This window comes from Neolamprologus brichardi, chromosome 7 (assembly GCF_056152115.1).
Source record: "Neolamprologus brichardi isolate AB-2024 chromosome 7, ASM5615211v1, whole genome shotgun sequence".
In the NCBI taxonomy this organism is placed as follows: Eukaryota; Metazoa; Chordata; class Actinopteri; order Cichliformes; family Cichlidae; genus Neolamprologus; species Neolamprologus brichardi.
Window position 1 is genome coordinate 26421461 of NC_142110.1, and position 27290 is coordinate 26448750.

At 40.7% G+C, this 27290-nt stretch overlaps 2 protein-coding genes across 5 annotated transcripts in view; one reads left to right on the forward strand and one right to left on the reverse strand.

The window, feature by feature from the left end:
• LOC102790993 (synaptic vesicle glycoprotein 2B-like) overlaps positions 1 to 1203 on the forward strand; it is a 40059-nt gene extending 38856 nt beyond the window's left edge. For all 4 annotated transcript variants that reach the window (XM_087843384.1, XM_006782247.3, XM_087843386.1 and 1 more), the window contains one exon: positions 1 to 1203. This exon is cut by the window's left edge and continues 2080 nt beyond it. The gene's annotated coding sequence lies outside the window, so the exon portion shown is untranslated.
• Positions 1204 to 3080: 1877 nt separating this feature from the next.
• The window catches only part of LOC102795707 (aminopeptidase N-like), a 32779-nt gene continuing 8569 nt past the window's right edge, over positions 3081 to 27290 (reverse strand). Inside the window, exons 11-23 of the mRNA XM_087844412.1 lie at positions 25725 to 25790; positions 25549 to 25614; positions 24953 to 25125; positions 22887 to 22966; positions 22648 to 22778; positions 20072 to 20127; positions 15020 to 15167; positions 14792 to 14883; positions 10769 to 10879; positions 6900 to 7067; positions 4963 to 5103; positions 3331 to 3412; positions 3081 to 3245 (exon numbers count right to left, since the gene is read on the reverse strand). Coding sequence (XP_087700538.1) covers positions 3081 to 3245; positions 3331 to 3412; positions 4963 to 5103; positions 6900 to 7067; positions 10769 to 10879; positions 14792 to 14883; positions 15020 to 15167; positions 20072 to 20127; positions 22648 to 22778; positions 22887 to 22966; positions 24953 to 25125; positions 25549 to 25614; positions 25725 to 25790 — 1479 coding nt within the window. The remainder of the gene's footprint in view (positions 3246 to 3330; positions 3413 to 4962; positions 5104 to 6899; positions 7068 to 10768; positions 10880 to 14791; positions 14884 to 15019; positions 15168 to 20071; positions 20128 to 22647; positions 22779 to 22886; positions 22967 to 24952; positions 25126 to 25548; positions 25615 to 25724; positions 25791 to 27290) is intronic.

Genomic DNA, 27290 nt, shown 5'->3' on the forward strand with positions numbered 1-27290 from the left:
TTTTGGTTGTTAGATTTCCCCGTGTCGTTGCTCCTGTGTTCCCTCTGTGTATCTGTGTTCATATAGTTCTCACTTCCTGTGGCTTGTTTCCCCTTGTGTTTTATTCCATGTTTCCCCAGCCCGTTATGCTCTCCCTGTGCTCTCTCTACCCTCCGGTCTGCCTCTGTGTCCTTCCTGTGTTACGTTTAAGGCCCGCGTCTTGGGTCAGTATTTTCAGTTTCGTGTCCTCCCTGTCTTGTTATGTGTAATTGTCCTCAGCTGTGCTGCCCGTGTGTTCCCACGTCTCTCATTACCTTCTGTGTATTATGTCAGAATCTCCCTCTGTTCCGTGTTGCGTCATCCATCAGTGTTGTGTGCGTTTCCCCGTGGCTTCCCTGTGCCTCCCTGTGCCTTAGTTCATCCCAGTGTAGTTTTATATTGCCCTTTGCCATTCTGTTAATAAAGCTGTGTTTTGAATTTATCCCTGCATGCTGTTAGTCCTGCCTTTGGGTCCTCTCCTGCCTGCACACAGCCGGTTCCTGACAGAGATGCTTATGATCAGTGAATATTGCAGTCACATTATTTAAAGTTAATAGAATATTTATCTGTGTATTGAAGTCCAACATTTTGTCTTTTTTGATGTTTCCGCATGAGTACTGTACTGGACTCTACTGGATTACTGTCATGTGCTGGGTCTTTTGACCCAGCATTTTGATTTCATGCCTTTTTGTATTATGATGTTGTTTGTATAGTTTAGGTTTCAGTTAGTTCTGTTTGAGTTCTCTGTTTCCTTGTTTAGGTTCCTCCCACGTAGGTGTCTCTCCCACTATGTTGGTTATAGTGCTGTGCCTTCAGCGTGTGAGTCTGTCATGTCCCTTTGTGTTTTACTTTGAAATTCTCGCGTCTTATGTTCAGTGTGTTTAGTTTGCTTCCTCCTGACTTGTTATTATGTTTATTCGTCCCAGCTGTGTTGCCCGTGTGCTTCCTTTTCCCTCGTCACCCTCTTGTGTATTCCTGTCTGTATGAACTGTCATGCATTCATTGTCAAGTCGTCTGTTATGTTTATGGCATGTTATCAAGGTTTCATGCTTCCAGGTATTTACGAATTCTCACCAGGTTTATGGTTTTTCATGTTTACTTTCTTGTTTCCCCAGTTTAGGTTTTTGTTTAGTGTCGTATTGGTTTGCCTAGCCCTTTGTTTCATACTTTTTATCAAACACAATAAATGGCTTACTTTCAGTTAAAATTGTTCTATGTTGGGTCCTCAATTCTCTACTCCACATGGTCTGCCAATGCAGACCTTGACAAAATCAATACAGTGGAGTACAAAATATATGTGACCAAAGCTGTGTACTTTTATTTCTCTCTCTCTCTCACCTGAAGACACTTTGTTAGGTAAAATCTAATCTGCTGGTTGACTTCTCTTTCTTACAATTTCCCAGACGTCTTCCCAGACGCCTTAACGCCCACTCACACCCTGGGACATCTGACCTCAGGAATTCGCATGATAAGGTGGGGCCAGGTTTCACAATGAAATCACCCGAAACTCTGGCTGATTGGGACCCACACCCAGTTCCACACCTTGGCTCAGGCGATTAGAGGATCATCAGGGGGTCCTTTTGTCCCTCTGTGGGGGGACACTCCCACTAGGGTTATATCTGGGACTCTCCACCATTTGACCTTAGAACTGAAGAAGCCTCTCGGATGAGAGGTGAAACGTCTTCAAGTAACTTAAAGAAGTCCAGACGCTTTTCTTTGCAAGCTCCTTTGACAACAACATTACAACAACATGTTGTGAGAGAAGGCAAAAGTCACAGCAAATTTTGTCCTTCTCTGAATACGCACCAGAAATCTCGCAGTGGAAAAAATATTGCTTATAAGAGGTTCCCTGCATCGGCTACTGTAAAAAGAAAATTGCTGTTTTCAGAAGGACAGATCTGAGGCAAAGAACCTATGGCCTGTATTTGTGTAGCGCTATACTTAGGCTACGTCCACACGTACACGGGTATTTTTGAAAACAGAGATTTTCCGTTTTTGTTTTAAAAAATAATCCCGTCCACACGTAAAGGCAGAAATGAAGAAAAACGCTGCTAGGAACATGCCAAAGCAACAGGTGGCGCTATATTCCTAACCGTGCAGAAATGTTGGCCAATCAGAAGTCTAGAAGCCTCGGTGGGAAATAGTAAACAAAGCTGGGGCATAGAAGCAGAACCGAGTTGTATGTGTGGAGGGACAGTAACTGTGTGTATATGTAAGCATTTAAACACTGCAGAGAGTACAATTAACAGTAACAGTATTGTAGAAATTCATTTCCCCGAAACAATAACGTGGCACACAGTGTGACGTCAAAAAAGGCGCACACCTTTGACGCTGCGTTTTCTGTGTTTTCTCCGTTTTTCTTGTCCAAACGTAAATGCAAAAACAAGAGTTTTCAAAAATATCCACCCTGGCCGGAGCTTTTAAAAATCTCCGTTTTCAGTAAACGCCGTTTACGTGTGGACGAAAGGTGCAAACGCATAGAAAAATCTGCATTTTCAAAAATACCCGGGTACATGTGGACGTAGCCTTAGTCCCTATGAACCCCAAAGCGCTTTACACTACATTCAGGCATCCACCCATTCACACACACATATTCACACACTGGTGATGGTAAGCTACATTGTAGCCACAGCTGCCCTGGGACGCACTGACAGAGGCGAGTTTTGAAGTTTATAAAAAGTAAGGAAGACTTGTTCACCATTAAAATCAGACTTTGTCAGATCCCATAACACATCTATGAAATACATTTTTTAGTTTTGATGTGAGGATATCATCAAATCTGATATCTATCTAAAATAAAATGGGTAAAATGTTTTTACAGTTTGGTTACATTTTAGTTTATTTGCATTTGTCAGTCAGTTTAATAAAGGGATCATCTGAGTTTATTATTTATTAAAACATATCTCATATACAGTCAAATCAAATTTAATTTGGACAGACATCTTTCACTACTTTATTACTGCATGCTGTTTTTCATTTTTAACACCAGTAGTTTATAAAATTGTCACTCTTTTTTTCCAGAAAAAAACCAAAACAACACTAAATCTCCAAACACACCTTTGTTACTGCATCTGATCTCCGTTCTGACTGTTGAACCAGTTCAGGATTTCCTGTTTGTTTGTCTGCAGCCACTTGATGTTCATTCTGGTCCTCTCCAGGGCCTGATCTACAGCCAGTGTGGCAGAACCAAACCCTGTTGCACTGTGCGCCTCGACAAACTCCTTCAGCTGTGAGAGAAATCATAGGAAAAGACTTCAGACAAAAGCTTAACATTTAAAAATTGGTTTTGTATTGTACCTAATGAGTGTATACCTCCTGTAGTTCAGCAGGTGTGGAGAACCTCGCTGTTACCCCAGTGATCATAGAAGCAAAGGAGAAAGAGCCCACGCCATATCTGAAAGAACACGAGAATGCTTTATTTCACAGATTCTTGGAAGCTTTGATATGATGGTCTCGTTGATGGTTTCTGGTCAGAAATTAACATACATTCATGGGAATGAATATCATGGTTTATTTATGGTTTATTTTTTAGTTTTAGTAAACCAAAGCCAAGTTACAACTGTATACATTATGATAATCAGTGTGGTAAGCAGGGAATAAACTGAAATGCAGGACTCCACAGACTAAACATAAACTTAAAGGCCAGCTTTACTGCTAGTACTCAAACTCAAAAATACTAAATACTCAGGCACAGATAAAACCAGAAATGTGGAAACTAGGAAACACACAGGACGAGTGAAAAAACAGCATGAGGAGAAATGAGGGAAATGAACTGAGGCAAATGGAGGACTAAAACAGACACAGGAGGTTACAAAGCAGACTAGATACACCTAGGGAACACCTGAACAGAAACTGACTAATGAGACAGCAGGGAGAAAAGTGAACAGAATGCACACAAGACAGGGGACTGTCTAAATAAAACAGGAAACAACACTGAGACAGAGACAAAGATATACAAACTTGACAGAAAAAAGGGAAAGAAACACGGAGACTAGGGAGAAAAGACCATCTGACACAACTAAACAGGGAGAGACCAGAAACCACAGAGACAGAACACAGAGACAACCAGACAGACATGCGGAAATAGAGAAGAATCAGAAAAGGGAACAAAGAACTATAACAAAAGCTAGGCAAGGGCCTAAAGCATGAAATAACAAAACTCAAAAGCACAAAGGAACAAATTATAAAACAATTATCAATTCAGTTCAGTTTTATTTATATGGCACCAAATCACAACGAAAGTTGCCTTAAAGCACTTTATATTATAAGGTCGAAAAACTTCCTTTTAACAGGAATAAACTTCTAGCAGAACCAGGTTAAGGAAGGAGCTGAGCCTGGTCCATTTACTATCACCAGCTGGGGTGAAGGGGGGAAGACGGGACAAAGACATGCTGTGGAAGAGTGCCACAGATTAAAATGGAGTGCTGGATAAACACACAGTGAGTGAAAAAGGTCACTGAAGAATAGGGATGGGTACCGGTATCCGGTGCCATTATGGCATTAGAGAAAATCCAAAGTAAATTCAAACTTGTATACCCTTTTTAAAAGTCATTATAGAGCTATGCTGTACAACCATTTCCTGGAAAAATAAAGTTAATAGAAATCATCAAGAGCCGCAAATTACCATAATAATCATGCCCATGTAGACTTCTGACCACACCTGTACCAGCTCAGGTTTTGAACCCTCCTTTACTTGGCCTATAACAATCCATTCTGACTTCAATTGACTGTATTAAAATATTCATTCAAGACTTAAACTGATGGTTGATAAATGCTTTCAGAATAAAAGAAGTGCTGATTATTATTTTGTCAATCAAAAAAGGGTAAAATTATATTTTAACAACCTTATGCTACTGAACTAAAATTCACACTCCATGTTGATGTTTTCTGTATTTTCAGTTATTGCTCCACCTCACACATTATTTTTATCAGTGTGATACTAACTCTGTGAACATGTATTCCCAATGGTTTCTGACAAAGTCCCAAGCCAGCTTTTGTCCTGCTCTGTTGCTGGCGACAGATGTGATGACACTGGTGGCATCCTGCTTCCGGATGATAGTGGAGTTTAAAGTGTAAGACAGATACCTGTGAAAACAGTTAAAACAAGAAATGCAGTTACTAAAGCTCCTTCACCTATGTTTAGTGTCTCTGCTGTATCCACACTCAACTCAGTGTTTCTTAAAAGGTTTAAAGCTACAATAGATTGCAAAAATAGTTTCAGTTTTTATAATGAGTTCCTTTATAAAAAATTTTATGGGAGACAATACTGCTTTAAAAAACAGTTCTTTTCATTATATCAGTTTGTTAAATCTAAGGCTTTAACCCAAGGGGCTTGCCAGGGCACAGCTCAAAAAAGGGACATGTAGGCCCACCATCCACAGGAGACGCCATGTGGGTTGGGTGCATTGGTGCCAGCCAAGGGTGGAGACCCTGGCAGACCGACCTCTGGCTACAGGGTCCGGTGAGGAGGAAATGGAATGTCACCTCCCTGGTGGGGCTATAGGAAGCTGGACAGACCTGTGCACACAAATGTATAGTGACGGTGCACTAGGAACACCTAGCAGAGGCCTTGGTCAGCAAGATCTTCAACTCTCACCTCTGGCAGAGCTTCGACAGCCTTCCAAGGGATACTGGGCACACTCAGTCCGAATGGACCATGTTCAGCACCTCCAATGCTGAGGCTGCTGTACTGAGCTGTGGCCTGTCATGGTGGTAACCCCCGAAAAAGGGTGGCAGACAACAGAGGGGAAGGAAGCCATCAGGTTGAGGGAGTCCAGTCGGGCTTGGTTAGCCTGTGGGACTTTGGAGGCAGTCAACGGGTACTGGCAGGCAAAGCAGAATGCTGCTCAGGCAGTGAGTAAAGCAAAAATGTGGATGTGGGAGGAGCTCAGTGAGACCATGGAAAAAGACTTTTGGACCGCCTCGAATCAATTCTAGGAAACCATTAGGTGACTCATAAGGGGGAAGAGGTGCTCTACCAGCATTGTCCACAGTGTGGGTGGAGTGCTGCTGACTTCAAGTGAGGATATCATTGGGTGGTGGAAGGAATACTTTTAAGAACCTCCTTAATCCCACTGACATGTCTTGCATTGAGGAAGACGAGTCTGGGAATGAGGGTCACGCATGACTGTGGCAGTTAAACAATTCTTTGGTGGCAAGCCCCCTGAGTATCAACCTGAGTTCCTGAAAGCTCTGGATGTTGTAGGGCTGTCTTAGTTGGCACGCCTCTTCAATGTTGAGTGTGGATGTGTCAGTACCTCTGGACTGGCAGACCGGGGTGGTGGTTCCCATTTTCAACAATCTTTCAAGTGATGGGCCTGCCACACCAATAGTGTCAGAGTAAGTGTTGTATAGGTGAAGGCAGTCAGAAGGATACTGAGGAGCTAGGTCACTGAGGGACTTGTAAGTTAGAAGAAGGCTCTTATAAGTAATGTGTGAGCCTGTGGAGATTTTTAGGGTGGTGGTGATATCTTGTCAGAGCTTAGTGTGTGCTAGAAGCCTGAGAACCGAGTTCTGGAGACGCAGGAGATTGCCCAAGGCTTTGCCTAAAATTCTAAACACAATCACATTGCACCAATTCAGCAGGTGCTTACAAAGGCAAAAATGAGGGTCTCTCCTACAAAGTCTATGAGTGATGGCCAAAGTCATTACTCACAAAGTGACAGATGCCACTTTGAGGCAACAGTTGTAATTTGGCACTAAATAAATAATATTGAAGTGAATTTAATGGCCATCAGGTGTAAAAAAAAAACAAAAACAATCTGCTTTGTTTGTTTGCAAATTCCCTGACTTGATTTATGGGCCACATTAGGGATTTTCTTACTTGACTTGTTACATCACTATATGTTCCATTTATTTGTGCACAGGAAGGAGACACATACCTGTTTAGCAGCTCTGTGTTGTTTGTGCAGGCCAATGCAAACATGAGTTTGTTGGCCTCATTTGCTACAGAAGCAATCTTAAATTGTAACCATCCAAACTCCCACTCAGCCTCATCACCTGCTGCAATGGCACTGCAGTACACCACTGAACGCAGGTTGGGGTGGATCCTGAAAAGGTTACAGTTAACACACTGCTGAGTAAGTATCTTAAAATACATCCTCTTAAAAAAACTCGCTGTTAGACTCAACTCGTCACACTTGTCGACTAGTGAGTTGACATTTCCCATTAGAACTGATGGCAAAAATGGCGTGTACTTCTACTTACTAGCCTTTAGACACCACATATTACTGAAGTTGAGGAAGCTATTCTGAGGGTGACGAACAAGGGCTAAGGTAAAGGCTACACTAACCCCATATCTGGTCCTTTAAAAAGCCAAAAAGATTATCTTTTGCAGACATTACTTTTCCCAGAGTTGTGCACATTACAATATTCGAAAAATACACGCTTAAAACTGCACACTCTCTCAAGAGCTACTCATACTTGCTGCCACTCAATATGGTGAATTATTTAAATTTGAATGATTTCAGAGTTATTTAACTTGGTTTATTTTTAAACTCAGAGTTTGTTGAACCTACTTTCTTGAATTTTGTCCAGGGTTAGCAGAGTGACTGACTTTTCAGGAAAAGTTGGCCACTCGCATCTGTTGCTTCATTAATATTTGCCTCTTTGGATGATCTGAACTCAATTGCAAGAGGGCATTTACCGTCTCCTTTTTTATGTTTTTGAATATTTATCAGTGATTCATTTATTCTTCATTGAGAAATTCATCCTATGCAAAAGAAAAAGACTGACATCACACAATCACAAGTCACAAGATCACAAGAGGATTCTGCTATATTTACAATCTCTGAAAGCTCTGAATGACATCCTCAAAGTGCAAAAAGAGCTTTTGTACTCTGCTGCCAGAGATGCTGATTATAAAACTAATAGAGTCAAGTCTGTTATGCTGCTCTGCTGTTATCTGGGAACATGCAACCAAACCCTGGTCCAATAAAAAACATTCTCAGACCAGCAGATTTTAAAAATAGATTAGGTCTTTGCCTTTTACATTTTAATGTTAGAAGTATTGTCCCTTAAATTGACATTATAAATATCTACATTATCACAACTGATAATAATATCATGGTTCTATCAGAGATGGAGTTTAAAAAGTTAATGCCCAATTGTGTGATTGTAATTGATAGCTACAATATTTACAAATCCAGTTGTTCTAGTATAAGTGATGGAGATGTAATATGTTAAACCACAATTTTGTGGATGCTTACTAAATGCTTTTTACTTAAAAAAAACAAGCAAGTGTTTGGCACTCTGAATTGCTTTTTTTTTTTTTTGCCTGTCCCGTTTGGCTCTTTTGCCATCAGAATTATTGTCTAAAGGAGAAGAAAAATGTCCAACGGATTTACTTTACCAAATGGACCATCCCAACCTTGCTGTAATGGTCTATTTGATTCACCTTTTATTGTTTATTTTATTTTATTTTCACTTGCTAAATACGGGACAGACTTGACTGGGGAAAGGAAAGGGGAGAAAGAAAGAGGGAAAGAAAAGCAGCGGAGAAGAGGGACGGGGATAAAGGGCAAAAATCAAAAACCAACAAAACAAACAGACAAAAAATACATTTATCAATCACCTGGATCACCTGTTGAGAAAGGAAAAAGAGAAAAGAAGCAGAAGAAAAAGAGAGCAATATAATAAACAACATCACAATGATATATGGGAATATAACAGTAAATACTAAATATTAAACATTATTGTAAGATCGACAGTGCACAGTGTGCTTTGAGGTAGGAGCCAAAAAGGGTGTCGTTTGTGTGTGTGATCACCCGTGTGTACACCTGTGAGCATGGACGCGCTTGTTTTTAAAAGGTTCCTTCATGTAATGATCTGCTAGAGGGTGTGGGGAGCCACAGCACCGTCCTCCAGGGCATGAAGCAGCTATGGAGGAGATCAAGACTCCAGACATCCAGAGGCCCCCAGAACACAAGAGACCAAGGAAGACCAACAGATGGGCAGCCGCGCCACTATCCCAGAAAGAGCTGAGGAGAGTCCCAGATGAGGGGTCGCTCAGCAGCCGCGGAGCAGAAGCCAGGGGGGGTTGCAGTGACGTGCCCGTGAGCTCCGCCGGTAGCCACCCCAGTAGGCACCCCCATACTCCGCAACCTGCCAGGGAAAGGGGGCCCAGGCCCATCTGGACCAGGGCCCAGTTCAGCAGCGCCGCCTGGCCCCACAGAGCCCGGGACAGCCCACCCGACCCCACCACAGAGAAAACTGCACCCACCTCATCATCCACTCATCTTCCAGATTACACAAGACAATAGACGCCCAGGCTGAGATCTTCCCACACCTCTCCTATATCTCCCCCTCCTGCAGAGTGAGTTCCTGAAGAGAGGAGACCTCCTGCAAGATGTAACAGCCTCCCCCACCAGTTGAAGAGCCCCCCAGGTGGCTTGATGCACTGGCGGCCCCCTGCGCCAGGGCTGGGCCCCCATACACCCACCCGCCCACAACCCTGGCAACACACTAACCAGGACCCAAGTCCCCAAGGCCCAGCCAGGGCCCCAGCCCAGAGACGGAGCACCCCCAGAACTTCACGCCCGTCCCGGACCCACCCAGGGGCAGCCAGGCTACCAGGTCAGTAACCCACGTCCGTCAGCACAGACCCTCCCCTAGCCCCGCTGCACGCAGCCACGAGGAAACCGTCACCTAATAGGCCATGACCACAACCCCGGGTTGAGCCCTCCAAGGAAGATGCTCCTGGGGAATCCCCCGATGCCCCAAACCTTAATTAAGATCTTTATATCATTTAGTTCATTTTTGCCTTGGACAAGAAGCGGTACTGTGCAGCTGTTTGTTGATATGTCCAAGGCTTTTGATTCAGTTGACTATGACCTGCTCTTAGGCTGACTCGGTGATATTGGTTTGAGTAATGGGTATTGGGTAGCTCAGGTTCAAAATTCAATTTTAAGCTTTGTTTTATTTTCTATTTTTATTAATAATATTGGGAATACTATGCTGGCAGTTACACTACACCTTAATGTAAATAAGACAGCAGTTGGTTAGTTCTACTGTGAGTCAGGCTGTTAAAGAGCTTGGGGCTGCCTTCCAACAGTTGCAGGCATTACTGCACCGTTTAAAGTTTCTCTTAATACTAAGAATGTGTGCATTGTGTGGAAACAATGCACATAGAAACAAAGCCAGCATTACCAAGTTAACAGGCTAATTCTTTTCAGTTAGACTAAAAATAAATGTTTAAGATGGCTCATATAAATATTGTGTTTTTGAAAAGGTCCTGGAAATGTGTGCTTTTTGCCTTGATAATCTCTATGGCAGGGGTCTCGAACTCCAGTCCTCAAGGGGGCCTGTCCTGAAACTTTTTCATGTGTCTGTGCTGCAACACAAGTGAATACAATTAGTAGGTCATTAGCAAGACTCTATAGAACTTGACTGCATGCTGAGTTGGCAATTCAGCCATTTGATTCATGTAACAGTAGCTTTAGAACTACATTTTCCCAAACAAATGTTTACATTTACTTAAATTTACTTACGTAGGGTTAGGGGTTGCCACTTCAGCATGCAGTCAAGTTCTGTAGAGTCTTGCTAATGACCTACTACTCTTTTTCACATGTTTTGCAACAGGGACAGATGGAAAAGTTTCAAGACAGTGGCCCTCGAGGACTGGAGTTCGAGACCCCTGCTCTATGGAATATGCCATATATAAATTTCTTTGTTGCCCAGAATTTCTACAATGTAAAAAAAACTATCTCATTAAAGCACAGTGATTGAAAAGTAGTTTATAAAGTTGACCCACATATTTCGTTCAGGTTCCTCCATCCATTTTTTGAACCATGTGGTTGTCAAGTTGTTGCATTCTGGTACCTCACTCCTGCACGCCATACGAATGGCATTCTCCTGGTTATATCTGCAAGAAGAGACAGGCATCGTTATATCTGAAACATCAGCAGTGTTGGGCTAGTTACTTTGAAAAGTAATTAATTATAGTTACTTGTTACTTCTTCAAAAAAGTAACCGAGTTAGTAACTGAGTTACAAGATTCTAAAAGTAATTAATTACTTGAAAAGTAACTATTGCGTTACTTAAAAAAAAAAAAGTTTAACCCTCTGGGGTCCAGGGTATAATTGGCCATTTTAACTACTTTTGATGTTTCCTCTACATTACACCTTTAAAAACTATTTACTTTGCCTTGTTTGGTATCATCCTTTTCAGCACAACCTCACGTGTCTGAATTTACAGTTAAGTTTTCATTTTGACATACTGTACTAACACAATTCATCTAAAATCAGACAAAAAACATAAAATCCGAGTAGAAAGTTACATTTTTACTGTAACAACCACAAACATGTTTATTGAATCATATTTCATAACTTTAAATGCAAATATAAATTGTCAATTTTAAAATCCTATGCACAAGTTTTGCAAACAACAAAGTTATTTGCAGCCATTTACCTTTTACCCCTTTTTTATAACCATTTCAAACTATTTACATAACAATCAGCTGTTCTGCATTCAATAAGATGCCACAAATTATTTGTGCCACTCAAAAAAAATATTTCTGTCCACTATAAAGGAGAACATCACAGCCTGATACCTGCAGGTCTGACAGCAGCAGGTGTTTCACTCCTTTTTCTACCTGGAGACAGCAGTCGCCTCATTGTTCTGACACACAACACAAAACTATCCATAACACTACACACTAACTACACACTCCAAACACGCTAAACGTCACAAATCTCTCACATCTCAAAACTCGCTCTCTCTCTTTTTCTGCTGTCTTTCTTTCCTCTCTCTCTCTCTCTCTCTCTCTCTCTCTCTCTCTCTCTCGCCGTCACTCCTAAAACTTCCCCCTTTTCCTAAACAACCAAATGTCATGTTGCCATATCATTTTTTGATTGGTCGACATTGTGCATTTTCCCACCAAAACGAAAGGGCAGCTTTTTTGTTTTTTATTTGTTGGTCATAAGCAGAGAGTGCTTGCTAGCGCTGTCCTTAGACAGTGAACATGACGAAACTATTGAGGAAAAAACACCGCGTATATATTGTTTACCATGACTCTGGTTTTATGTTGCCTATCAACACAATTTATAAACTGGTATATATCACCTTGTTGCTTTGTCATCTTGAAGTGGTCATGTGATTGGCTTACCACGACTACTTTATTCTTCCTCAGTCAAACAGCAGCACTCATGTTTTGCTCCTTAGCTCCAGGTGTTGTGCCAAAAAGTGATGGTCGGGCAGAAAGTGATTGCCACCCGCGGGAGCGCGCACAGCTGCTTAAACTGCTTAGTAACGCCGTTACTTGTAACGCCGTTATTCCCATTTCTGAACATCAGCATTTTAATTGTAGTCACACAAAAAAATGTATGTCTACTAAGATCAAAGTTGGTGAAATTGTGTGTCTTGTAGAAATTTTTGGCTGTTTCCCTTTATGTCCTTCCATCTTCCTCTTTACTGATTTAAGACTAGATACAATTAGTTAAAGGTAAAAAAAAATCCCGGAAACAACTGCTGGTGTCGATAGTGTCAGGGGCTGGGTCTGTGAGCTACGTGGTCTGCGTGTTCCATGTTTTAATTGTCAGGTTTGTGTTGTCATGTCTATGTTCCATGCTGTTTCCTGTTTATTGTGATAATCCCTGTCCTGTGTGCAGTGTGTCTAATTTTGCTTCCCCTTGTCTCGTTAGGTCTGATTTGTCCCAGCTGTGTTCCCACTGGTTCCCCATCCTCTCATTACCCTTCTGTGTATTTAAGTCCTCTGTCTTCCTCTGTTCAGTGTTGGGTTATCTGTTTGTCTGGCTACATGTTTCTGTGAGTTTCGGCTCTTCATGTCTCAGGTTTTTCCCTCAAGCTCCTGTTCAGGTTCATGTCCTGTTTATCTCATGTTTTTGTTCAGGCCACGCTCATGTCACAGTTTTCATGTTTTAGTTTCTCCCAGTTTAGGTTTTAATTCTCGGCCCCTGTTCACCTTGCTTTGTGCTGATGTTTGTTAGCCAAATAAACTGCTTTTTGTTACACTTAGTTTCCTCTCCTCTGTGTCTGCTTTTAGGAACGCTTCTAAAACTCATTGGCTGCTCAGCCATGACGTATAGACTAATAACTATTTTATATTCCCAGGTTCTTCTTATTAACTTAAGTGAATTTTTCTTTGTTTTCTCTTTGTCTTCATAAAACTAGAGTCAGTTTCAGAGACACATTGGACTGGTGTAAAGTAGTGTATATAGCCCATCACCTCCTTAATGGGTAAGCCAATCTACACAAAACTTAGCATAACCACTGTCAAAAGTGTCAATTATTTTGATTTTCATATAGATTGTTTATCTCAAAATTAGCTTCACGTGTTTCATTCAACGTACATTGCCTGTATGGTCACCAAAATTTGTATCCACCATGGAATTTTCTTTGAACAGCACTAAATAAGGAATGAAGACTTTCAAAAAGCACTGAAATCTTAGCAAATAACTAGCTTTTTGCTAATATAAAGATTGGCTAGATAAAAAAAAATTAATTTCATGAAATTGTTCTTAAATAGCACTTTTCCACTCTACTTGAGCACTCAAAGCACTTTATACAACATGTCTCAATCACTTATTCACACACATTCATACAAGCATTTTTTCTGTCTAACTGATTTCTATACCATATAATATATATATTTGTTTTACAAAAGGACAAGAGCGCTAAGAGTCTTGCCACAAGAGTGATGCTCAAACTGCCCTATGTGTGCAAAAGACTGCACATACACAATCACGTGTTTACAAATATAAATAAATATTGGCTTTTTTTTAAAGTTTTTTTTTTCTTTCAATTTAGTTCTGTAGTTTGATGGCATCAAAGCTGGAATAACCAACACACGTAAAAACTGTCTCACTCAGGCAGACAAGTCATAACAGAAAGTTCTATATTAAAGTGTATAAAATACAACTGCTAGATGTCAGTAGACTGTAGATTGCAGTCAACTGAGTTCTTTTTTCTTACCACTCTCATTCCACAGTTCACCTACAGTGGCCACTGAAGGACAACTATTTCTGGGTGCCGTTCATCTGTAGTGAATGTAGGCTGTCAGTCTGCTGTTTACCTCAGCTGAGGTTTGCACTACACAGCAGGCTCATCCAGGTAACTTCAAAATTCTAAAATACTTAGGACCATATAATATTTCAGTTTTTCAATTGTGTTATTCTGTCAATATGGGGTGCTGTATGTACATTAATGAGGAAAAAAAATGAACTTTTAGCAAATGGCTGCAATATAACAAAGAGTGAAAAATTTAAGGGGGTCTGAATACTTTCCGTACCCACTTTCTCAGTACATGTTTAGAATTTTTTTAAATTTATTCATTCGGCCATGCATTTATAAATAAAAGTACTTTGTTCTTGGAACAAGGACCAAGATTGATCTGTGATACATTACTATATTAGAGTAAGAACTAGACTAACACTAGAATGCAGTCTAGGAGAAATCTAAAACTAATGGAAATTGTGGTTAGCAAAACTTAAGTACAAAAAATAAATTAAACTACTATCCAGCACTCAAGCCAACTGCTAAATCAGATCTCTTTTTTTGTTTTGACACAGTAATTACAAGGTGGAATATATGTCAAATCATTTGTGGATTGCTAATTATTTTGTAGGAATAAGACGGGAAAGTGATTTTTAGACTATAATAACCCATTTGGATTGTGGTACAACTCTTTATTTATTTATTTTTCTATATCTATATAAGCTGCTGTTTGTCTGATGTCTTGTAACCTATACTCATCTACTCATCTTTATATTTTGTTTGCGTTTATAGGTGGACTATGTATCCTGGTGAGTATACTTACTGATCAGTGTGTTGTACAGGAACACTGCTCCAGTCTAAGGTCATGTTCTTGAAGTATAGGAATAGTGGAGTCACCTGCTTTCTTATGTAGTCCTAGAAATCAAGAGTTAAGAAGAGTTTATCTCCAGAAAATGTTTTCCTCCAAATGGGTCTAAAGTCACAGTTGGGTAAACAGTCATAGAGAGTAAAGGAACCTTTCTTAAAAAGCTAAACTTTGGAAAGTATTCACCTGCATAGGCTGATAGACATCCGTACGGTCTAACATGAGGTAATAATAGTCCAGATTATTGAGAGCAGATTGCCAGGGCATGTACTCTGTTTCCTTTGACAAGTAAGAGGTTGTCCTGAGGGCTAGAGAGGTCGAGAGCAGCTGAGCCCTGCAGAAAGAATACATGGGAATAAATAACTTATTGCTAAGAAACAATATTACAGCAAAGAATTGACCACAAACAAATTTCTTTATTTAATAAATCTTGTAACACTGGAAAACCTCTTTTCACCACATTTGTGAGAAAAATACATTTGTGGTTTGAGCAGTGGAATTGAGTATGTGGATTGCGCCCATGAAAACTTGCCATCTCTTTTTTGACATTGCCAAATAACTTATTCTGCTACCGACTCTTTGTTTTGAATTTCTGACGATTAGGTGCCAATCAGGTATCTGATTAACAGGACCAGTGAGCATGGACCCTTCTACAGTGGTATTTACAGATCCTTCACACCCTGGACACAGAGTTTTTGACCTGCTGCTTTCTGGCAGACGGTATAGAAGCCTGCAGACCAGGACCACCCGACACAGGAACAGTTTCTTTCCCCTTGCTATTTCCCTCCGAAATAGTTGTACTGTCACATTGCTTCACACTGCCATACTGCAACTGCACCTTATTTACATTCTGTGGTATTCATTTTTGTAATCCTGTAGTTTTTGTATATAAGGATTTAGATGTTTTTATATTGTGGTTTATGTATATTGTTCATTGTGTTGCTCACATATTGTGTGCTTTTACATTGTTGTGCTTGAAAGACACCATCGACCGGAACCAAATTCCTTGTATGTGTTTGTGCAGATACTTTGCCAATAAATGCGATTCTGATTCTTGTCAGTTGATGTCTGCTCTAAGCGTGCCATATTTCACTGATCTGGATATGGCCCATGCCATATCCAGATCCATCCATTATCCAAACCCAGCTTCCAGCGTATTTATAATGAGCCCTAGTATCATCTCCAAATTGAACACAAAATTCCATATAACAGGGAATTTCAGACACAGGGCTCAAAATGAGCACCCCAAGAAGATGACACTGCAAGAAGGCCAGGGACCGCAGATTTGCAGTCAAAGTTTGCAGGATGATGAAGCCGGTGGCTCTCTACCCAGAACAGACTGGACACAGCCAAACTCTGGTCTTACAGTACTGCCAGGAAGCCTGCCATGGGTGCCCTTCACCATCAAGCCCATTTGAGCTGATGTTGGCAACATGTGCACTGGTGCATCATGAACATGTGGAGGAATATTATGTTCAGTCATGAGCCCAGATTCTGCCTATGACACTTAGCAAATAAACTCTCATACAATGTGAGAAGGTAATAAAACTGTGTATTAAAGGGAGAGTTTGATTTTTAGAACACTTGAACCTCAAATTAGTCGGTGTAATGTTAGCTCATAATCTGTTGTTGTTGTGTAGCTGGCTTGACATCTGTCTGCAGATAGGAGGGTTGCATGTCTAATATGCTGATAATTAATTGTGACAATATCTGCATTAAAATAAGTATGTTTATGGCAGTGTGTGTGTGTGCCCCCCCCCCCCCCCCCCCCCCACACACACACACACATAAAACATATTAAGGATTGTACATTAACATAAAACTGTTGTCGGAACCATACTGAATTTCACCACAGAAACATACACACACACAGGCACGTGCAGAGGAGGAGGGGGGGGGGGCTGGAGGGGCTTGAGCACCCGCCCCTTTCCTGATGGGTGCCCAAAGTGCCCTTTTGTTGAGGCAACTTTTAAAAATTTTTATTTTATTTTATTTTTTTATGTGTGTGGGCGTGCGGAGTCCTGTCTGTGCCCCTCAACAATAATATATACTATTAATCACAGTTTTGCTAAATAAAAGGATCTGGCTTGCATCAGTCACATGATCACATTTAACCAATGATCGCCCTTGACGGCAGAACGCGCTGGTTATGAGCCGGGAACGAGCTCACAAAGAGCACGCGCATTTTTTGCAGTCCGGAGCTGTAGGAGAAACACAAGTTAACTCAGAGACACAGACTTACTATATTTCTTCCATACAGACTGATGCGACAAAACCAGTGAGTAGGTGTACAGCGTACACTGTAGTGTATACCACCCAGGAGTATTGGCTTATTACGTACACGTTGGTAAGCTGTCTTGTTGCAACTGACGAACTGAAACAAATGAGTGTGCTGTGTTTGCAACAGAGCGACGAACATTACCTGTCCTTTTATTAACTGCACAAGTAGTGCTGGTCATAGCTGCTAGCTCACTGGGTAAGGCTGTCATTGGTCTGTAGCTCTGTCACCGTTTTAGGGAACATATTTAGTTTTAAAGTAAGTTACAGGGCTTTTCCTGCCTTTCTGGAGGGATTATATTTCACTAAAAAACGATCTAATATGCATGTCCACATAATTATGCATTATTATAATATTTTAAAAAACACATGCTGTATTTTAAAGAACATATATTAAGAAGCAGATTATATTCGATTTAGATTTTAAATAAGACAAAATTTGGATTTTACAGCAGTAAAATTATTGTATCTCTACAGTTTAAAAATGTAATAAGCTTTGCCCCTGCACAGAGTGGATAGTGAAAGAAATGGAATCATCATAATGACATTATTTCATATTTATTACTTCCCCCTCCTCATTGCTTTATTATTGTAGCTCTAGTAATAAATAATAATGTAAGGATTCTGGATCAGCACAGTGATGCCCATAGTATACAGTATTCTGAAGAAGGTCTAAAATGTCACTGTGTGTGCGTGCATGTGTGTGTTTTATGTATATGGATTTTTTAAAATTATTACTCATGATATAACATTGTCCAGACATGGCTGGTAAGGACATGAGGAGGAAACAGTAGGAGCTGTGTGAGGCTACTAAAGGCAGTGCTATAACATTTTTCTGTCATCATTTTATTATAGATTAAGTGCAACAGTTGTTAGGTGTGGATAATTAGATTATAGTTTATTGCAATAGCAAGTTGTGCCTTGTTCTCAGATAGACAGCAAGTCTGCACACACATATGAAGAGAGAGAGAGTATGCTACCAAACAGCCATCATAATTTGTCATACAATGAGAGCAGGACAAATCAACAATTGACAATGACTAATTAATATTAAAATCTGTAACATAATGTATTGTTTGGAGTTTAGTCTGTTACTGTTACTATTTTTACCATTTCTTCTTGGAGCAACTGTAACCCACATAATTTTCTTAGGGATTACTAAAGTATTCTGATTCTGATTGTTTCAGGATGACCTGCCATCCAATAACACACCTGTATCTTTTGCTCGTTTCTCCTCCTCTTCTTTTCTCTTTTTTCTAAACTGAGGACCTGATGGCTTTGAACGTTTCTCGTCAATCTTCCATTGGTTTTAATTTTGCACTCCAGTATGAACACCCATCCCCCAACCCGAGGATCACCACAACATAACCTAATAGATTTGCTTTGTCTAGGGTTTATTTCTGGGATTTCACACAACCCAGGATTCAAATCATGAATAGATAATGGTCTTGGATTTACAACATTATGATTGAAATGTGCTCTATTTGGAAGGAGCCGGCCCCCCTCCCCTTTCGACGGCTTGTGTGTGAGACTTTAAATCATCAAACTGTAAATTTAAAATTGTTATTGATCCCTTTACCCCTGGTCCTAAAGTGTATATTTATATTCTTAGTCTTCTTATATATATTGTTTGTTTACTTGCACTGCTGTAACTGGAGCCTCGTCGTCTCGTCTCTCTATAAGTTTACTTTGACTTCAGCTGCAGGCGCACCTCGCAAACGGAGGGCGCCCTTACTCCCAGCAAATGGGCGATAGAAAACCGATCGGTGCCTATGCCATTCCCAATATGCGCTGGCATGACGTGCGAGTTATTATTATTATTTTTTTAAATTGCCGATGCCCGTGATGCCGCCCCCACCACGATGCCGCCCCGCAAAACGCAAAGAGTTTGCTTTTCCTCTGCTCAAGTAAGACTGACAAGTCCTGGAGTTGGTGTTTTTTACCAGGCTATGTCCTTCAATATACATATTAAACAAATATGTAGGACTGCTTTCTTCTATTTGTGCAAAATTTCTAAAATTAGGAAGATCCTGTTTTTTTAAAGTGATGTTGAAAAACTAGTTCATGCATTGATTACTTCTAGGCTTGACTATTGTAATTCATTTTTATCAGGCTGTCCTAAGAACTCAACAAAAAGCCTTCAGTTGATCCAAAATACTGCAGCAGGAGTACTTACATAGTCTAGAAAAGGAGAGCATATTTCACCCATACTGGATTTTCTTCATTGGCTCCTTTATAAATCCAAAAATCAAATTTAAAATCCTTCTCCTCACATAAAAGGTCTTGAATGAGCAGGCCCCATTTTATCTTAAAGTCCTTAGTGTCCCATGCTGCCACTATAGAACACTTTGCTCTCAGACTGCAGGCTTACTTGTAGTTCCTTTGGAATGGTAGGGTTTTACATTGAGGACAGAACAGAGAGACTAGGACATTAAAGGAACTAACATAATCAAACAAGACATCCTGAGAAAATATACATAAGAAACTCAGAAGCACAAGGAAATACTAAACTCGGAATAAAAAAATACTGAGCATGAACTTAAATCATCTCTAAAATCCAAAAGAAAGGCCCAGGAGACCACAACAAAAAACTGGCTCAAAGATCCAGGACCATGGCACCAGCTTCCTTTTCACTTTTCATTCTCTTCATAGCTGCCCTTACTCTTCATTACTAATCATCTGTATTTCCTGATTATAAATAATAGAAATGTAAGCTTCCAAAACTTTAAATTGAAACAGCAATTAACTAAGTCTGGAGGGAAAATGTAGTTACTGAAAAGCAAAAGGTGGCATCAAAAGAAAAGATCTGCGTAAAAACCTAAAGCTTGCACTTGAGTCAGTACTTCATTGTCTCAAATAGGAAAAGTTATATAGTTACTTTTTTATCAGTGGGTATATATAAAAGACACCAGAATTATTATAACTGGAAATTAGTGAAAAACTGCAACTTAATGGACCTACCTGGCCAGACTGAATGCATCATCCACAAGTTGTGCTCTGTTTATCACTGGTATAACCTGGAATGATATAGATTCTTGCTGAGGACATCAAAACTATGAACGAGCACATATGGACTTGAATAGTAAACAAAAAGTGTGAAATAACTTAAAACATATTTTATATTTTAGTTTCTCCTAAATAATTCCCCTTTACTTTGATTACTTCTTTGCACACTCTTGGCATTCCCTCGATGAGCTTCATGATGTAGTCACCTAAAATGTTTTTTTTCAATAGTCTTGAAGGGGTTCCCAGAGACTCTGAGCACTTGTTGGCCCTTTTGCCTTCACTCTGGGGTCCATCTCATCCCAAACCATCTCGATTGGGTTAAGGTAAGGTGACTGTGGAGGCCATCTGGCGCAGCACTCCGTCTCTCTCCTTCTTGGTCAAATAGCGTTCACACAGTCTGGAGGTGTGTTTGGGGTCATTGTCCTGTTGAAAAATAAATGTTGGTCCAACTAAACACAAACAGGAGGGGATGGCATGTTGCCACAGGATGCTGTGGTAGGCATGCTGGTTCAGTGTGCCTTCAGTTTTCAAGAAATCCCCAACAGTGTCACCAGCAAAGCACCCCCAGACCATCACACCACCTTCATGCTTCATGGTGGGAACCATGAAGCATGAAGACCATTCGTTCACCTTTTCTGCATCACACAAAGACACGGCGAGTGGAACCAAAGATCTCACATTTGGACTCATCAGACCAATGCACAGATTTCCACTGGTCTAATGTCCATTCCTTGTGTTTCTTGGCCCAAGGAAATCTCTTCTGCTTGTTGCTTTTCCTTAGTAGTGGTTTCTTAGCAGCTATTTGGCCATAAAGGCCTGATTCATACGGCCTCCTCTGAACAGTTGATGTAGAGATGTGTCTTCTACTGGAACTCTGTGCAGCATTTATCTGGGCTCTAATCTGAGGTGTTGTTAACTTGCAGTTTTTGAGGCTGGTGACTTGGATGAATTTATCAACAGAGATGACTCTTGGCCTTCCTTTCCTGTTGTGGTCCTGTTGTGAGCCAGTGTCGTTGTAGTGCTTGATGATTTTTGCAACTGCACTCGGGGACACAATCAAAGTTTTAGCAATTTTCCAGACTGACTGACCTTCAGTTCTTAAAATAATTATGGGCTGTCATTTGTCTTTACTTAGCTGATTGGTCCTTGCCATCATATAAATTCTTACAGTTGTCAAATTGGGGCTGTCATTTCTCCTTAACACTTACCACTAGGTAATTGGTAAGAATACCTCAGGCAGCAGAAACCCAAGAACAAGGAGGAACCATCATGGAAGGATGGGCTCCTGCTTGGTATGTACCAACCGGACATAGTAGTGGTGGACAAGCAGAAGAAGACAGCCGTAGTGACAGCCTTAGCGATACCGAATAATAGCAACATCAGGAAGAAGGAACGCTAGAGAAGTACCAGGGGCTCAGAGTCTCAGGGGACTCTGAGTCTCTGTGACCCAGCATTTTGAGTTCATTTTGTAATTTTTATTTCTTATATTATATTGAAAATATGTGAAAATAAAAGTCTTGTGTTGGTATTATCAGTTAGGATTAAGTTAAGTGTTATTCCAGTTTAGGTTTTCATCTATGTTCCCTTGTGTGAGTCTGTTCTTTTCCTCTGTGTCAGTATGACTTGTATTTCTTGTCTGTGTGTTTCATGTTGTCAAGCCGGTGTTGTTACGTCTCTGTCTCTCCATGTTTCCTGGTTTATTTTGAAAGTCTGTTTCTATGTTCATTGTGCTTAGTCTTTCTCTTCCCTGTGGTGTCATGAGGTTCATTTGTGTCAGCTGTTTCCCTATGTGTTTCCACTTTCCCTGATCACCTCTTGTCTGTATTTAGTCTGTGTGATCCATGCAGTCTTTGTTGGGTCGTCTGTTTGCGTTCATGTTGAATCAGGTCAAGTCACAGAGTTTTCTCTATTGTTCAGGTTCATGTTCATGTTTGGTTCATTTCATAGCTCCATAGTCGCATGTTCCTTTTCAGTTTCATGTTCTTATCCATCGAAACTGTTTTGATTGGTTGATTGACTGGTTGATTGATAATACTTTATTTATCCCCAGGAAAATTGTTTTCATAGCTAATTTAGTATTTCCCAGTGTAGGTCTTAGTTTAGTTTTGCCATCCGCCGCAATAAAGGCTCACTTTTTCTTTAAACCTCAGTTTATCTCTCCTGTGTCTGCATTTGGGTCCATTTCATAAATACATAGGCGTTCCCTGCTGTGACACAGAGAAGAGCTCGAGAAGATGTGGAAGGTGAAAGTAACAGTGGTTCCAGTGGTAATCGGAGCACTTGGTTCAGTAACTCCCCCCAAGCTAGGTGTGGCTTCACCAAATCCCAGGAACAACATCCAAGATCTGGTTGAGGACCTGAGTTTGAAGGATAAAGACTGCCCACAGGGATGAGAGGGGATTTTTTTAATATGTACATATGCATGTCTCATTATGCATATGCATAAATACTGATAACAGAAAATAACGAAATTGATGTCCTGCATCCATTAAATGAGAAAATGTGAATCATGTCAGAGAGTGTCTGTGTACCTTGTGATTTGTATTAAGCTGGGTGAAAAGGCGTTCCCAGTTTCCCAAGTCATAGTTTACCCGGTAATATCCAGTTACATTAATGTTGGCCAGTACCCAAAAACCATCACTCCTCATTTCTAAGTTTATCACTGATGGAGGAAAAGAAAAAAAAAAACCACATGCTTAAATTTTCAAAAAGTTTAATTACATTTGTATTCTACTTGTAAAACCACATTAAAACTGTGTACCAGCTTTACCTTCCTTTTCCATGAGCCACCAGATATCTTTCTGGACCGTACCACCCCTCATCCATCGAATAGGAATCAGCCACTCATAGCTGGGGAAAGCAACACATTTAGCATCATTCATATACCAAACAAGTTACTAACAGGTGCAGCTCTGAGAAATACTAGTGAATTTAATATTTCTATTTAATTTGGTTTAGCAAAGGACCTTAAATAAGGTGATCCAATAATGTTATGTGATTACATGTGTCAAGTGTTTGAACAAAATAGAGAGTTAGAGAGGGTCTAACTTCCTATAAATACTATAAGTAGGGATGGGAATCGAAAACCGATTCTTGTTGAGAACCGGTTCCCACTGTTTCAATTCCTTGGAATTGTTTGCCATTTTTGCAAACGATTCCCTTATCGATTCCAGTCGCCTCAAATGACGGCACCACGTTGCGGAGTGTCATTTACCTGGCAGGAAACATGGCGCCTAAGCGGCACAACCGCTCAAAAGTTTGGTTGTACTTTACAAAAACAGATGACAACAGGGCAACTTGCAATACTTGCAAAGTAGATCTTTCATTTAAGGGAGGAAACACTACAAATATGCAAAAGCATTTGCTCAGAAAATACGCGATAACCTTAAATGAATGTCATGCTTTTAATTCCACTCCGGACTCTAGAATCTCAACCCAGCAGCAGCAGTAACGTTTGCACGTCCTCTCCCGTTAATACGGCAGGTAAATAATCAACTAACAGTGCATATTATGTCAGCGCGATCTGCCTTATTACAAAACCTGCCATTACTGTACGCTGCATTTAGGTGACCATGATGAGAGAGACAGAGTCTGGCTGGCTCAGATGCTGGCAGTTGTCGCTGCAGTCTACCGGTAGTGTCTCCTTTCAGGCCAGGATAGACGAATGTCACCGAGCAGTGACTAAGTTTGTGGTCAAAGGCTTGCACCCATTTGCCACAGCAGATGCCCCTGATTTTCAGTAAGTGAATGTGTTTAATTGTAGGCAGGGAGATTACTGGATATTCTTGTGTAATTGCTACAGAATAATTTATGTTATACTTTGTTATTGCTACAGAAGAATATTTATTTTATTATTTTACATTTACAATGTTTTTTTCTGGGGACCCTGTGACACCCCATTGAAGAGCCATAGGCTGTGGATCTCTTAAGATCTCACTGTTGGCTGTAAGGCCATGTTACTCCTACATTTCTATCTTGTTCAAAGAGAAGATATAAAACAAAGTTCTAAGCTAATCGACCTTAGTGTTCTCCTTTTTTAAAAAGAATTGATAAGAGAATTGATAAAGAATCTAATCGTTAAAGAATCGAATCGTTAAACAGAATCGAAAATGGAATCGTGAAAATCTTATCAATTCCCATCCCTAACTATAAGAATACATTTTGATTTCTCATTTAACCAAACGTTGCTGTCTAGATTTCTCCCTGTATCATTACCTGTGCCAGTTATTTCAGATTTTCTTTCATTATTATTGTCCATTTTGAGCTGTCACAATTTGAAGTTTAAACCCAAAAGGCCATTTCAAGAAAAAAAAGCTGAAATACTATTTTGAGAAATGTGGAGATTTATGTTGTAGTTTCAAGTCAACCAACTGCCACGTCTGTTATACCCTCTAAAAATTGTTCTGTCAGAGAAGGATGCAACAGGATCCTAAGAGCCTTCATCAGGAATTTGATGGGGATGTGGTGAACAACCCTAAACAAGCAAACACTTTCCTGATGTGTTTATAGTTCCTCCCTGAGCCTGATTCTACCAGAGATCTCTTCCTGTTAAAAGGGAGTTCTTTCTTCCTGCTATTGCAAAGGGCTGTTTGAGATTTTCAGATTATTGGACTTCTTTCTCTCATACTGCCAGGTATTTTTTATTACTATACAAAGCTTTTTGAAATAACTATTGCTATGAACTTGTGCTATGAAAACAAAACGTAACTAAATCTAGGTTGACTTTAGACTAAATCTAAACGCTGTGGGAAGCACATATAAAAAATGACATATTTCTCAATACTGCCACAATGAGTCAAAGCATATTTGCATTTCAAAAGCTGTAGTTCTGCATACTTGTAAGGTGATTTGACTGTGACGTTAGAATCTGCATCCAGCAGGAAGTGCTTCTGGGATACTTTCCCTATGGCTGTATTTATAGTAACCACAGGGAATCCCATCTGAAGCACCCAGGGACTCATAATTCGATCAACTGAATGAGGAAGTGAACCATTATTGTCTTTCACAGCCTGTAGATTAAAAAAAGTACCAAAAAGAATTTAGTTTAAAAAAAAAAAACACCAGAGGCATAATGATAATAACTTTAAGACAAAATTAAAATAAAATATAAGAAGTTTGCAGTAATAACATTTGTCAGCTATTGTGAAATTTAAAATTTGTGAAATTTTTTGTACTGTGTTGTTTTAATAGAACCTCAGTCCTTTGCAGAATCATATGGCAATACATGCAGATGATTTTGTGTCTGGCTGCACAGACTGGTAGTGTGAGAAATTTGAAAATGCCATAAAATGTTTTAAAAAAAATTATGGTAATGTAACTATCCTATTTTAAAGAATATACCAAACAATCATGTTTTGTAACTGTAACAAAATGCCAAAGTCACATACAACCTTTGTAAAAAAAAAAGAAAAAGAAAGAAATCATCATTTTACCATCTGCAGATGATGCCACAAGTCATTCCCTACTGTATTACTGTATCCAAAGTGATTGAGGTAAGTCTGCAGAAAAAAGGAAAACAGTCCAAAATTCTTAATTATCTGTGGCTGAACAATATTGGCTAAGGTGATGTATCTCATTAACTAACTAAAAGAAATATACAAAAACATACACTCAGTCCCTGGATGAAGACCGGCTCTGAGAGAAAGTCTGAAAGCATCCTCAACACTGCTGCACCCTGAGGAGGTAACATTTTTGTTCAATCTATCAGTTACTCAGTTTATAATAATAAAAAAAATGAACACAATATATCGTAGAGTGTACAGCAACTGAAAAACACTAGTTATTCAGGACATGTACATTTATCTCAAACTGGTACTATTCCCGATCTGTATCTTCAGGGCTATTTCTTATTTTGTATTCAATCATTATGGAATTGCTACCCCTCTCCGTGAATCGCTACCTTATTGTCCTGGAGGGGTTTGTGTGTCCCAGAGATTCCAGGGGCTATATTGTTGGGTGGGGTTGCCCCCTGGTAAGGTTACCCATAACAAACTGGTCCTGGGTGAAGGACCAGACAAAGAGCCATTCAAAAGACCCTTATGAGTAGAACATCGAGGGAACAGTTCACCCTGCCCACGACAGGGTTACCAGGGCCCTGCCCTGGAGCCTGGCCCAGGTAGGGTGCCCAAGGTCGAGCTTCTGGTGAGCTTCTGGTGGCCAGACCTTCCGGGCACAGCCTGAAAAAGGGACATGGGCCCATCCTCTTGTAGGCCCGCTACCCACAGGAGGCGCCCTAGGAGTCGGTTGCAATGTGTGTTGGACAGCGGCCAGGAGCAGAGGCCCAGGCAGACTGATCCCTGACTACCTAAACTAGTGATTGGGACATGGAATGTCACCTCCCTGGTGGGGAAGGAGCCTGAGTTAGTGTGTGAGGTTGAGAGTTACCGGCTAGATATAGTTGGGTGCTCCTCAACACACAGCTTGGCCTCTGGTACCAGTCTCCTGGAGAGAGACTTGATGAGAAATGGGGGGCTGGGGTGGGTATCCCATTGTGTCCTCTTGGCTAGCTGCCTGTATGTCAGGGTTTAACCTGGTGGGCGAGAGGGTTTGTTCCCAGTGCCTTTGGGTCAGGAAATGGGTCCTGACTGTCATCTGCGCTTATGCAGTGAATGAAAGTTCAGAGTACCCAGCCTTCTTTGAGTCCCTGGGTGGGGTGCTTGATGGTGCTCCACCTGTGGACTCTGTTGTCCTACTGTGATACTTCAACGCTCATGTCTGTGACAGTGAGACCTGGAGGGGGGGGGGGGGGAACAACCTCTCGGATCTGAACCCTAGTGGTGTTAAGGTTCTTCAGCTGAGAGCACTGTCAGGGTGGAAGGAATACTTTGTGGACCTCTTTACTCCCACTGAGAGGTCTTCCGTGGAGAAAGCAGAGCCTGGGGATAAGGGGGATGACTCATTTATCTCTAGGGGGGAGGTCACTGAGGCAGTTAAACAACTCCCTGGTGCCAGGGCCCCTGTGGTGAATGAGGTTTGCCCTGAGTTCCTGAAGGCTTTGGATATTGCATGGCTGTCTTGGTTGACACACCTCTACAATGTTGTGTAGAGATCAGGGCGGGGGGTACCTCTGGATTGGCAGACTGGGGTGGTTTTTGTCCTGGTCGTGGAACACTGGAGAAGCTCTTTATCCTCTTGAGGATACTCGAGGGGATAAAGGGTACACGGGAGTTTGCCC